Here is a 12,669-nt window from a genome sequence, read left to right on the forward strand (position 1 = left end):
AAAAGACAACCATTGACACCTTGCACAAGGACGGCAAGACACACAAGGTCATTGCTAAAGAGGCTGGCTGTTCACAGAGCTCTGTGTCCAAGCACATTAATAGAGAGCGAAGGGAAGGACAAGATGTGGTAGAAAAAAGTGTACAAGCAACAGGGATAACCACACCCTGGAGAGGATTGTGAAACAAAACCCATTCAAAACTGGGGAGATTCAAAAAGAGTGGACTGCAGCTGGAGTCAGTGCTTCAAGAACCACCACGCATAGACGTATGCAAGACATGGGTTTCAGCTGTCACACTCCTTGTGTCAAGCCACTCTTGAACAAGAGACAGCGTCAGAAGCGTCTCGCCTGGGCTAAAGACAAAACTGCTGCTGAGTGGTCCAAAGTTATGTTCTCTGATGAAAGTAAATTTTGCATTTCCTTTGGAAATCAAGGTCCCAGAGTCTGGAGGAAAAGAGGAGAGGCACAGAATCCACGTTGCTTGAGGTCCAGTGTAAAGTTTCCACAGTCAATGATAGTTTGGGGTGCCATGTCATCTGCTGGTGTTGATCCATTGTGTTTTCTGAGGTCCAAGGTCAACGTAGCCGTCTACCAGGAAGTTTTAGAGCACGTCATGCTTCCTGCTGCTGACGAGCTTTATGGAGATGCAGATTTCATTTTCCAACAGGACCTAGCACCTGTACAAAGTGCCAAAGCTACCAGTACCTGGTTTAAAGACCATGTTATCCCTGTTCTTGATTGGCCAGCAAACTCGCCTGACCCTAACCCCATAAAAAATCTATGGGGTATTGTGAAGAGAAAGATGCAATACGCCAGACCCAACAATTCAGAAAAGCTGAAGGCCACTATCAGAGCAACATGGGCTCTCATATCACCTGAGCAGTGCCACAGACTGATCGACTCCATGCCATGCCGCATTGCTGCAGTAATCCATGCTAAAGGAGCCCCAACTAAATATTGAGTGCTGTACATACTCATACTTTTCATGTTCATACCTTTCAGTTGGCCAACATTTAAAAAAATCCTTTTTTTGCATTGGTCTTAATTGATATTCTACTGTAATTTTCCGAGATAATGAATTTGGGACTTTCATTAGTTGTCAGTTATAATCATCAAAATTAAAAGAAATAAGCATATGAAATACATCAGTCTGTGTGTAATGAATGAATCTAATATACAAGTTTCACTTTTTGAATGGAATTACTGAAATAAATCAACTTTGTCATGATATTCTAATTTTATGACCAGCACCTGTAATTTGTGAAATTTATTTAACAAATCCATGCAATTCAGATGAGAGAGTGATTAGTCAGGTTAGGGAAAGGAGAAAATATGTGAAGAACACAAGTAGGTTGTTTTGGGAAGTGCAGATGTCTGCTTGACCAAAATCGTCACAAAACCCAGTTTGTGAAGGTATTAATAACCAGCTAGCTCTGACATGAATTCTACAAATATGTAATTATGTGAGGTTTATAATTATAAGGATCCAGCACGACATCAGAAGTGTCACTGTGCCACCAGCATTCCAAGCTGTTGGCTGGGACATCTGATTTGTCAGCACTCTCCCACTTGGCTGTGATATCCCTATGCTTCTCCCCGGCATGAATATATATGTATACAGGATAATGCATTATATAATGTATTAGGAATGAAAGTTAACTTTTAAAGCAAGTTAAATACATACATCTCTTTTCGTATTATATTTCTCTCTTGTAATTATTTTCTGCCATGGATGCAATAGGTATGGTATTTGGTTCTAGTCAATTCTGCATGAAAAAACGCACCCCGAGACAATAGAGCGCCCACTGCTGGATACAGTGAATCCACAAGATTTAGCCAAAAATAGACTGTATGATATGTATTATTTAATAAAGATGCAAAGAAACACTTAAGAATTCAAAATATTGTTTTAAATTGGAAAAAGTTAAGCCACAGCAAAAAGAGCTGGCTAAGATTTAAAAACTGTGATTACATGAAACAGCTGTAGTCAGGGAACAGGACTGAACAATATTAGTCTAATTTATTTCTAGTTTCCAAGGCACACTTAAAATTACCATGTCTGAGACCTCAGTTTACATGGCTGAGTCCGATCTATCTATTTTCAGAATGTGCATGTTATAAATAAAGGTAAACAGGAATCTAAAGTCTATTCCTACAGAGAAGGCGCATGGCTTGGACCCAAACTGAGGAAGCTGCAGTTCACAAGCTTACACAAACTTAATACTGAGCTAATTTAAATTCATCAATAAAGTTAAAAGCATGTCTTTGGACCATAAAAATGGGAAAAAACCTCTGAACATCTGAACTTGTAAGCCATCAGTGCAACAAAAATCAGTTTGGTACCTACGTCAGTCTGCAAATTCCTCACTTCTCAGAGATCTTGTTCTTGAAAAAGTTATTTTACCTGCAGCAAATATTCCAGTTTGTATGAAAATTTGTGAAGACTGGTGCTGTCATCGGTAATTGGTTCTCCATTTTCTGAATATTCCTTGCAGAGCTCTGCAATTGCATCTTGAAAGACAAGCAAAAAGGACAGTTAAGTCTCAACAACTGCATACATTAGTTTAAATAATAAGTACAGCAGTACCCTAAACCTCTTGTAAAGGAAAATTTTGCTTACGGATAGAATATTATTGAATACACTAAAAACAATACCAATTAGCAGAAATAAAGGACAACAGAAAAAAAGTTCAGATACTCTTCTTCTTCTTCTTTCGGCTGCTCCCGTTACAGGTTGCCACAGCGGATCATCTTCTACCATATCTTTTTGTCCTCTGCATATTGTTCTGTTACACCCATCACCTGCATGTCCTCTCTCACCACATCCATAAACCTTCTCTTAGGTCTTCCTCTTTTTCTCTTGCCTGCAGCTCTATCCTTAGCATCCTTCTCCCAATATACCCAGCATCTCTCCTCTGTACATGTCCAAACCAACGCAATCTCACCTCTCTGAATCTCTGTCTCCTAACCGTCCAACCTGAGCTGACCCTCTAAAGTACTCATTTCTAATCCTGTCCATCCTTGTCACACCCAATACAAATCTTAGCATCTTTAACTCTGTCACCTCCATCTCTGTCTCCTGCTTTCTGGTCAGTGCCACCGTCTCTAACCCATATAACATAGCTGGTCTCACTACCGTCCTGTAGACCTTCCCTTTCACTCTTGCTGATATCCGTCTGTCACAAATCACTCCTGACGCTCTTCTCCACCCATTCCACCCCGCCTGCAATCTCTTTTTCACCTCTCTTCCATAATCACCATTACTCTGTACTGTTGATTCCAAGTATTTAAACTCATCCACCTTCACCAACTCTACTCCTTGTATCCTCTCATTTACACACATGAATTCTGTCTTGTTCCTACTGACCTTCATTCCACTCCTCTCTAGAGCATATCTACACCTTTCCTGGGTCTCCTCAACCTGCTCCCAACTATCGCTACAGATCACAATGTCTTAAGCAAACATCATAGCCCATCTTTGACTCCTGTCTAATCTTGTCTGTCAACCTGTCCATCATCACTGCAAGAAAGAAAGGGATCAGAGCCGATCCCTGATGTAATCCCACCTCCACCTTGAATGCATCCGTCACTTCTACCGCAGACCTCACCACGGTCACACTTCACTCATACATATCCTGTACAACTCTTACATACTTCTCTACCACTCCCAACTACCTCATACAATACCACAGCTCCTCTCGAGGCACCCTGTTATATGCTTTCTCCAGGTCCACAAAGACGCAATACAACCCCTTCTGGACTTCTCTATACTTCTCCATCAACATCCCCAAAGTAAACATCTGTGGTGCATCAACACCCCCAAAGTAAACATCTGTGGTGCTCTTTCTTGGCATGAAACCATACTGCTGCTCACTAATCATCACCTCCCTTCTTAACTGAGCTTCTGCTACTATTTCCCTTAACTTCATGCTGTGGCTCATCAATTTAACCCCCCTGTAGTTACTACAGTCCTGCACATCCCACTTATTCTTAAATATCGGCACCAGTACAATTCTCCATTCCTCAGGCATCCTCTCACTTTCCAAGATTCCATTAAACAATCTGGTTAAAAACTCCACTGCCATCACTCCTAAACACCTTTATGCTTCCACAGGTATGTCATCTGGACCAACGGCTTTTCCATTCTTGATCCTCTTCATAGCAGTCCTTACTTCCTCCCTGCTAATCCGTTGCACTTCCTGACTCACTATCTCCACATCATCCAACCTCTTCTCTCTCTCATTCTCTTAATTTATAAGTCTCTCAAAGTACTCTTTCCATCTGCTCAACACATTCTCCTCGCCTTGTGAGTATGTTTCCATCTTTATCCTTAATTACCTAACCTGATGCACATCTTTTCCAGCTCAGTCCCTCTGTCTAGCCAATTGGTACAGGTCCTTTTCTCCCTCCTTAGTGTCCAACGTCTCACACAACTCATGATTCGCATTTTCTTTAGCCTTCGTCACCTCTCTCTTCACCTTGTGCCTTATCTCCTTGTACTCTTGTCTACTTTCTGCATCTCTCTGACTATCCCACTTCTTCTTTGCCATCCTCTTCCTCTGTATACTCTCCTGTACTTCCCCATTCCACCACCAGGTTTCCTTTTCCTCCTTCCTTTGTCCAGATGTCACGCAAAGCACCCTTCTTGCTGTCACCCTTACTATTATCTGCTGCAGTTGCCCAGCTGTCTGGTAATTCTTCACTATCACCCAGTGCCTGTCTCACCTTCTCTCTAAACTCAACTTTGCAGTCTTCCTTTTTCAACTTCCACCATTTGATCCTTGCCCTCATTCGCTTCCTCTTCTTGATCTCCAAAGTCATCCTACAGACCACCATCATATGCTGCATAACTACACTTTCCCCTGCCACTACTTTGCAGTCTTCAATCTCCTTCAGATTGCCTCTTCTGCATAGGATGTAATCTATCTGTGTGCATCTTCCTCTTCTCTTGTACGTCACCCTATGTTCCTATCTCTTCTTAAAATACGTATTCACCACAGCCAAGTCCATCCTTTTGGCAAAATCCACTATCTTCTGACCTTCTTCATTCCTCTCCTTGACACCATACCTACCCATCACCTCTTCGTCTCCTCTGTTCCCTTCACCAACATGTCCATTGAAATCCGCTCCAATCACCACTTTCTGTCCCTTGGGTACACTGTTCATCACTTCATCCAACTCATTTCAAAAATCTTATTTCTCATCCACTGCACACCCAACTTGTGGGGCTTATGCACTAACAACATTCACCATCACACCTCCAATTTCCAGCTTCATAATCATTACTCTGTCTGACACTCTTCACCTCCAGAACACTCCTGACATACTGTTCCTTCAGAAAAACTCCTACTCCATTTCTCCTCCTATCCACACCATGATAAAGAATTTTAATCCACCTCCGATCCACCTGGCCTTACTCCCCTTCCATTTAGTCTCTTGCACGCACAATATATCAACCTTCCTTCTCTCCATCATAGCAGCTCTCTCCCCTTACCAGTCATACTTCCAATATTCAAAGTTCCTACCCTCAGTTCCACTCTCTTTACCTTCCTCATCTCCTCCTGCCTCTGGACACGTCTCCCCCACCTTCTTCTCCTTCTTCTTTGGCCAACAGTAGCCCAATTTCCGCTAGCACCATGTTGACTAACAGTACTGGTGGCGGTCGTTGTTAACGTGTTAACTGATCCAGTATGGAAATTTGTATTGTTGTCCACATATTGATTTGGCAAAATTTTACACAGGATGCCTTTCCTGATGTAACCCTCCCCATTTATCCGGAGTTGGGACCGGCACAAAGAAACACACTGGTTTGTGCATCCCCTGTGGCTGGGTTGAAAAAAAGTTTGGATACTGACCATGCTAAATTCACTTCCTAAACTTTAGCTAAAAAGTTACCAAAGTACAAATTTAGAATATAAAGGGTGCTGCACTGGCATTTGTGAAGTCTACAGCAAAGTGTTAAAGCATTTGAAATTACAAATTGTTTCTTGGGAAAACAAGATATTAATTGAATGTTTGATTTATTTCATTTTTAAGTTGCCTACATCACTCACATATTAGAGAAAGTGAAACTGTATACCTCTTTAAGGTACTTCAAGGGAAAAAAAAATCTACACTCCTTTAACAAAATCTCAAGGTGCCTTTTGGCTGAAATAGTTATGTCTTATACTTAAAAAGATAGATCTTTCTATTTGATTTGTGATTTTTATTTGCAAACAAGTGGAACCTATGCAACTGCATGTGTAGACAATGTTATTAATATTCTTACCTACACATAAAATTAGATTACATTTTTACATTGAAGATTAAGCATTTGCTAAGAGGCAAGTTTTTTTTGTGATTTGTTGCTTAATTGTGAGAATCCAAGCAAAGAAGAACTTGAACATCGTTTCCACAAGTTCACCCTCTTAAAGGATTTTCGGCACCAGGGGAAAAGTTGTTACATGCCACAGGGAAGAACTAAAGCAAGAAACTGTTAATACTGTTAATGTCAACTGGTATTTCAGGCAAAGAACTTGCCAAGAACATGGTTGTGAATTTTACCTGTTGAAAGAACTTTGAAAAATTTCAGTTGGGAACACACAGAAAAAAATAAGAAGTTTCAGTTTTCAAATAATACTGTAAAGTTAACAGTTACACATTCATTATAATTTGCAAGACTATTTGAAAAAGTAACACTTTTTCCACTTTCTGTAATCGGGGAAAACGTGTCAATGTAGCTGTAATTATTTGGATTTTATAAAAGCTAAAATACTTGGCTTTATTCAACTTTTTTTGATAAATTTATGATACATGTTTGCACTGTTCAGCTTCATATTATCACAGAAGCACTTGCACAATATAAGATCAAAATCTTTATCTTATTTCTTTAATTTTATTAATTTTGAAAGGCTTATAATTTTTTTTTATATCTGTGTCAGAAGAATAGTTGAAAATATTTTTTCAAAACATGGCAGGATCTAATCAGTAATATTTTAAAATAAGTTCATGAAGCACAGAGAATTTATTAATTTAGGCATGTTTACAAGCCTTAAATTTTACGCCGTTTAGCTTGCTCTCTCTATCAGGAGTGGGGATCGATCTGTTCTTAACTTAATTTTTCTATTTGTAAAAACTTGATTGCTTTGTATGGATTCCAATAAAATTAATAAAATAAATAATAAAAAAAAAAGAAAGAAAAAAACCCTAAATTATAGCAATACGGATAAACCAGAATGCTGAACGCAAATGTACAAATGCTATATTTATATAATTCCAAACATATTGATAAACATAGCAAAATAAATATAGCATCTATTTTAATAAAAGGAAAAGTGCCTTTGTGTCCGTCCAGCTGCTATGTCTCTGTTGTTCCAAAAGACAAACATGAACACTGCTTTTACAAATCCCTTAACAAATGGAATATAACAGAGACATACAGTATGCATGCAAATGTTTAAGCTGAGGTCTACGTCGATTACTTACATTTCAACATGTCTTAGATGAGCAGCACAGTATCATATATGTGAATAATTTATTGCCAAATATAATGCAGTCTGTCAGTTATAAATAACTGAATACAAGTAACACTAGTCCAATACATTGTCTAGTTCAGGCATGTCAAACACGTGGCCCCCGGGCCGCATGCGGCCTGCAACAGAAATCTGTGCGGCCCGCATGACAGATCCTAGTTAGCACTGAACTTGTACAAAATGATTACTATCATTTGTGATCGAATCATTTCTGCCTTCTGACAAAAGCGCGTTTTCTCATGGCATTACGGTACCAGAAACATCATCTGCTAGTATAAAGTTAATGAGCCGCAACGTCACAACTGAAGTGCTAGGCTGCAGCAACAGGCAGCAGTCAAAGGCGTGGCCTTAGGCATGTGCAAACTGTGCATCTGCACAGGGCCGCCACACAAATATATATTGAATATAAAACAGAAAGAGAAAATAACGAACAGCTGACGGCAATGTGGCCTAAAAACATTGTGTTTCTTGTTAATTAGTACGCAGTATTTACTAATGTCATGGTCCTCAGCCGCAAAAGGGTGGAGTGCCCTCTCAGGGTTGGGGGAGAGATCCTGCCCCAAGTGGAGTAGTTAAAATATCTTGGGGTCTTGTTCACGAATGAGGGAAGAATAGAGCATGAGGTCGACAGGAGGATAAGTGAGGCGTCCGCAGTGATGCGGGCTCTGCATCGGTCTGTTGTGGTGAAAAAGGAGCTGAGCCATAAGGCAAGGCTCTCAATTTACCAGTCGATCTACGTTCCTACCCTCACCTATGGTCACGAGCTATGGGTAGTGACTGAAAGAACGAGATCGTGAATACAAGTGGCTGAAATAAGTTTCCTCCGCAGGGTGTCTGGACATTCCCTTAAAGATAGGGTGAGAAGCTCAGTCATCCAGGAGGGGCTCAAATTAGAGCCGCTGCTCCTCCGCATCGAGAAAAGTTAAATGAGGTGTCTCGGGCATCTGATCAGGATGCCTCCTGGACACCTCCCTGGTGAGGTGTTCCGGGCACGTCCAACCGGGAGAAGGCCCCAGGGAAGACCCAGGACACACTGGAGGGACTATATCTCCCGGCTGTCCTGGGAATGCCTTGGGATTCTCCTGGAAAAGCTAGAAGAACTGGCCGGGGAGAGGGAAGTCTGAGCCTCTCTGCTCAAGCTGCTGCCCCCGCGACCCGATATCAGATAAACGGAAGAGGATGAATGGATGGATGGAAATGCGCATATAGCAGCATGTCATGAGCATTGTCCGCAACGGACGTGGCCATCCGCCATGCATAAGATACCATATTGACTTTGGCAGGCGAAGGGGCCACCGATTCTTTCTCTGCCCACATCGCCCACGAACCTAGAGGTGCCCCTGCTAGGTTACACTACTGGCTGGGCTGCTGAGACTGGCCGCTGACCAGAACTGATCATCACGAGTACTAATAGATCGCATATTTTCACGTTTTTTTGCTCTAGTTTTATGTAATTTTTTGCTAGAATTGTAACGAACAGTTAGTGCAGACTACAGCTGAAAATCTGAAGTGGACACGAGAAGTTGGTGTGTTGTTTATTAACATATTTTTGTGAGTTTGAGTTTGTAAAATTGGTGTAGGTCAGGTGGCCTTTTGCATATCGGCTAATTTTACAATATAAACTTTGAAGTAAACTTAGTAAAGTAAAATTAGATTTTTGGAGGATTTGTTTTCCAACTTGAATTACTGAGCAATGAATTCAGTGAGTGTTTTCGTGATTTCAGTTCACATAAACAGGACTTAGCTCTGTTCTCTTACAACGCTGAGAATGCGCCTGAGAATGCCCAAATGGAAATGACTGAACTGCAGTCAGATTCTATTCTGAAGGCAAAATACAACGAAGTTGGTGTGCCAGGCTTGTATGCTTACCTGCCACCCTCGTATGTGCAGATCCGTAAATTGGCACCAAAAGTACTGTCTGTGTTCGGAAGCACTTACCTTTGTGAGCAATTGTTTTCATTAATGAAAGCTACCAAAACCCCACATCGTTCAAGACGTACTGTCAAGCACTTTTTATCCATCATAAAAGTTGCAGCTGCACAAGATTTCAAGCCTGATATTGACAAACTGGTTATTAACAAGAGATGCCAAGTGTCGGGACAAAAGAAATAAATCTCACACTGTAAGACTACTATATAAGCAATGAATATAATATAATAATATAAGGACCTAGCTAAGAGGCCAAGACTCGAATTGTACGCTGTTGTACGGAAAGTGTATGGAAATAAATTGCTTTTCTTTAAACTTTAAGTGTTACATTTTTGAAAGTTTTCAGTACTGGAAAGAAAGCTTTGTATAATATTATAATAGTATTTGATATAGTGCGGCTCGATGATGCACGGCAGTCGAAGCGGTCCACCAATGGTAGTGAGTTTGACATGCCTGGTCTAGTTCATTTTCTAATTAGGATAATGAATAATAAAGTCTGATCACTCAAAAAAGATGCTGTGAAAAAAGCACAACAAATGTTCTTTTTACAAGAGTGCATAATGGATTATGGTAAAACAAACAAGTATGATTTTTTCACTGCAAGCCCTTAATTTGGTAGAAACACTGAAAAAGTGACAGATTCAGACATTATAGCAGTAGGAGTTTGTGATGTCTGAAATGTGAATTGACTTATGTGTTAAATATTATTCTTTACTAGATAATGATGCAGATATAAAACTTACAATAGCAAATGTTAGAAATCTAGTAGAGGGATTATCTGACAAACTAGATTTTAAAGACATGTTATTAAAAAAAAATTAGTCTTAAACAGTCTGTTTAAATAGAAATATCCTGCATTAATTTGGAGCTGAAATACCCGGGAGGAAAAAAAAAGACAACTTTAAAAATAAAAATAAATTAACAAACAATGAAGACTCACTAAAGTGCTTGTATTGTTTACTGAAGTGCCTTGTTATATACAATGTTTTTAGTTTTTTCAATCTTTAGCAAATATATAAAGGTTCTTAGGACTTCCTACCCTTGAATGTGCCACATAAAGTTGTCCATGTGAGAAACAGGCTGTGTCCGAACTGATTCCAGCAATTTTCAATGATTGTCCAAATGTTACGAGCGTCAAGTGGATGATAACAGACATATAAGTCTGAATCTCCAATTAGATTCTTCCAATTGAAATTCTTTTACAATCAATTAAAGGTTAAATATTTTAGCTATATAAATCTTTTTATTATAATAAAAAAAAATTTTGGGAAGAGAGATGAGACATGACTTTCTCAGAGAGACACTTTCACGTCCTGTGAGACAAGAATTTGTGCCAAGAGATTTAACCACGCCCAGGGCCAGAAATCAAAGACAAAGAGTAAATGACAAAGAAGAACGTTGTAAAGAATTCAAAAACGTTACACATGCAGAGCAGGATAGAGATAATGGAAGTACAAAAATCTGAAAGTCTCAAAAAATGATAGTAAAGATCGCATTAGCGGAAACAAACAGAAATTATTACTCGGTGAAATAATGGAACAACAAAAAGAAATCAAACATATTGTTTGGATTTAAACTTTAAGTGGGAGACTTGTAGATCGTCTAATTCAAGTTGCCATCAGGAAAAAGTAGGGTTTCTTCCTAATGAAGAGGCGTATCCATGAGAATTACAAGATTTGTTGTTTGGTGAAAGTGAAACCCCGCAAGAGAATATTTCAAGCCCCATGAGACAAGACTTTATGCAAAGAGATTTGGAAAAGTCCTGCCCACATCTAAAACATTTACAACCACGCACACGGTTCAATTATTTCTCATTTGTGTGAATGCTACTGTCAGACACAGTTCTTGCAGAGAGAAAGAAACAATATTCACTCAATGGCAGTGATACATTTCGTAGACACAATGTAATTCCAAACACGGAATCAAAATTCAATGTGATATTGATGAAAGGGTAAAAGCAAAAAGCAGTCGAATATATGGACATTGGTGAAATACCAGAAGTATGTAGAGGATGTCTGGGGGAGAAGAGAGACAAGGCAGTGAGATAAAAGGACAGCTGCTGTACAGACTTTTAAATGTTCAGAGCGCTGCGCGAGATGCAGATCACACGGCACAACAGCAGCAGCAAGACAGCAGCTGATCGAGCAAATATGAGGTAAAAAACATTGTATTTGTTTCCCCATTGTATCACCGTTTAAGAGGGGGATTCAGAGGGGGGACCACATCTCCTTGGGGTTCATTCAGCCCCCCTCTTCACAACGCGAGCGGCAGAGGCGTGAAGTGGCTGGCGCGTAGCGCAGATCGGGGGGTTGGCGAACGAAGCCCCTTATTAAATATTATAAGTTAAATATCATAGCTATATTTGGTCTTACTTTACTTTTGATTTTGATAACTTAATTAAATTAGTTTTTTGATTATGAATGTATTAAAAAAAATCCTATTTCTTTTCTACGAAAAAATTGTAACACCAACACATTAGGTGCAATGTTGCAAAAGGAACAATATTTAGTTCATTAATGAATAATAAATAACCAAAAATCACAAAGAGAGCCGTTGAATCAACAAAATAAATATATGATGTTTATCTATACCAATAAAAGGCAAAGCCCTCACTGACTGACTGACTGACTGATTCACTCACTCATCACTAATTCTCCAACTTCCCGTGTAGGGAGAAGGCTGAAATTTGGCAGGCTCATTCCTTACAGCTTACTTACAAAAGTTGGGCAGGTTTCATTTCGAAATTCTAAGCGTAATGGTCATAACTGGAACCTATTTTCGTCCATATACTGTAATAGACTGCAGCTCGATGGCCGTGAGAGGCAGAGTTGCGTGTCACATCATCATGCCTCCCACATAATTGAGTGCCTGTCCATATAAGGTAAATATTCGCGGGTCAAGTAAAAATATCTGAATCACAAACTGATGTTAATTATATTTTGTCCATGAATACTTATTAAATAATTCCAAATATTGTCCGCTTCCTTTCATAACTTTTCCGATGGTTGTGCTGCTTCCAGGCATGTATCTTCGTATTAAAGCATTTAACCAATCACATTTTAGCCATCATTTGTTGCCAGGCAGACAGGCCTTCACAATCTGTTGTGCAGGCACTCGTAACACAGAATAAATGTCGATTAACCTGTTGCTTCAACCAATCAGATTTTGAGTTGGTGTCAGTAGGGCCCTCTAGCAGATGTACGGCAATGTTTACCGTATTCAGACCCAC

At 39.7% G+C, this 12,669-nt stretch overlaps 1 protein-coding gene across 2 annotated transcripts in view; it reads right to left on the bottom strand.

Moving 5' to 3' along the window:
* Nucleotides 1-12,669, bottom strand: part of LOC120529572 (FYVE and coiled-coil domain-containing protein 1-like) — a 238,352-nt gene that overhangs the window by 194,426 nt on the left and 31,257 nt on the right. For both annotated transcript variants that reach the window (XM_039753478.1, XM_039753479.1), the window contains one exon: nt 2,405-2,511. In XM_039753478.1, the coding sequence (XP_039609412.1) occupies nt 2,405-2,511 (107 nt within the window). The remainder of the gene's footprint in view (nt 1-2,404; nt 2,512-12,669) is intronic.

Source organism: Polypterus senegalus, chromosome 5 (assembly GCF_016835505.1).
Source record: "Polypterus senegalus isolate Bchr_013 chromosome 5, ASM1683550v1, whole genome shotgun sequence".
In the NCBI taxonomy this organism is placed as follows: Eukaryota; Metazoa; Chordata; class Cladistia; order Polypteriformes; family Polypteridae; genus Polypterus; species Polypterus senegalus.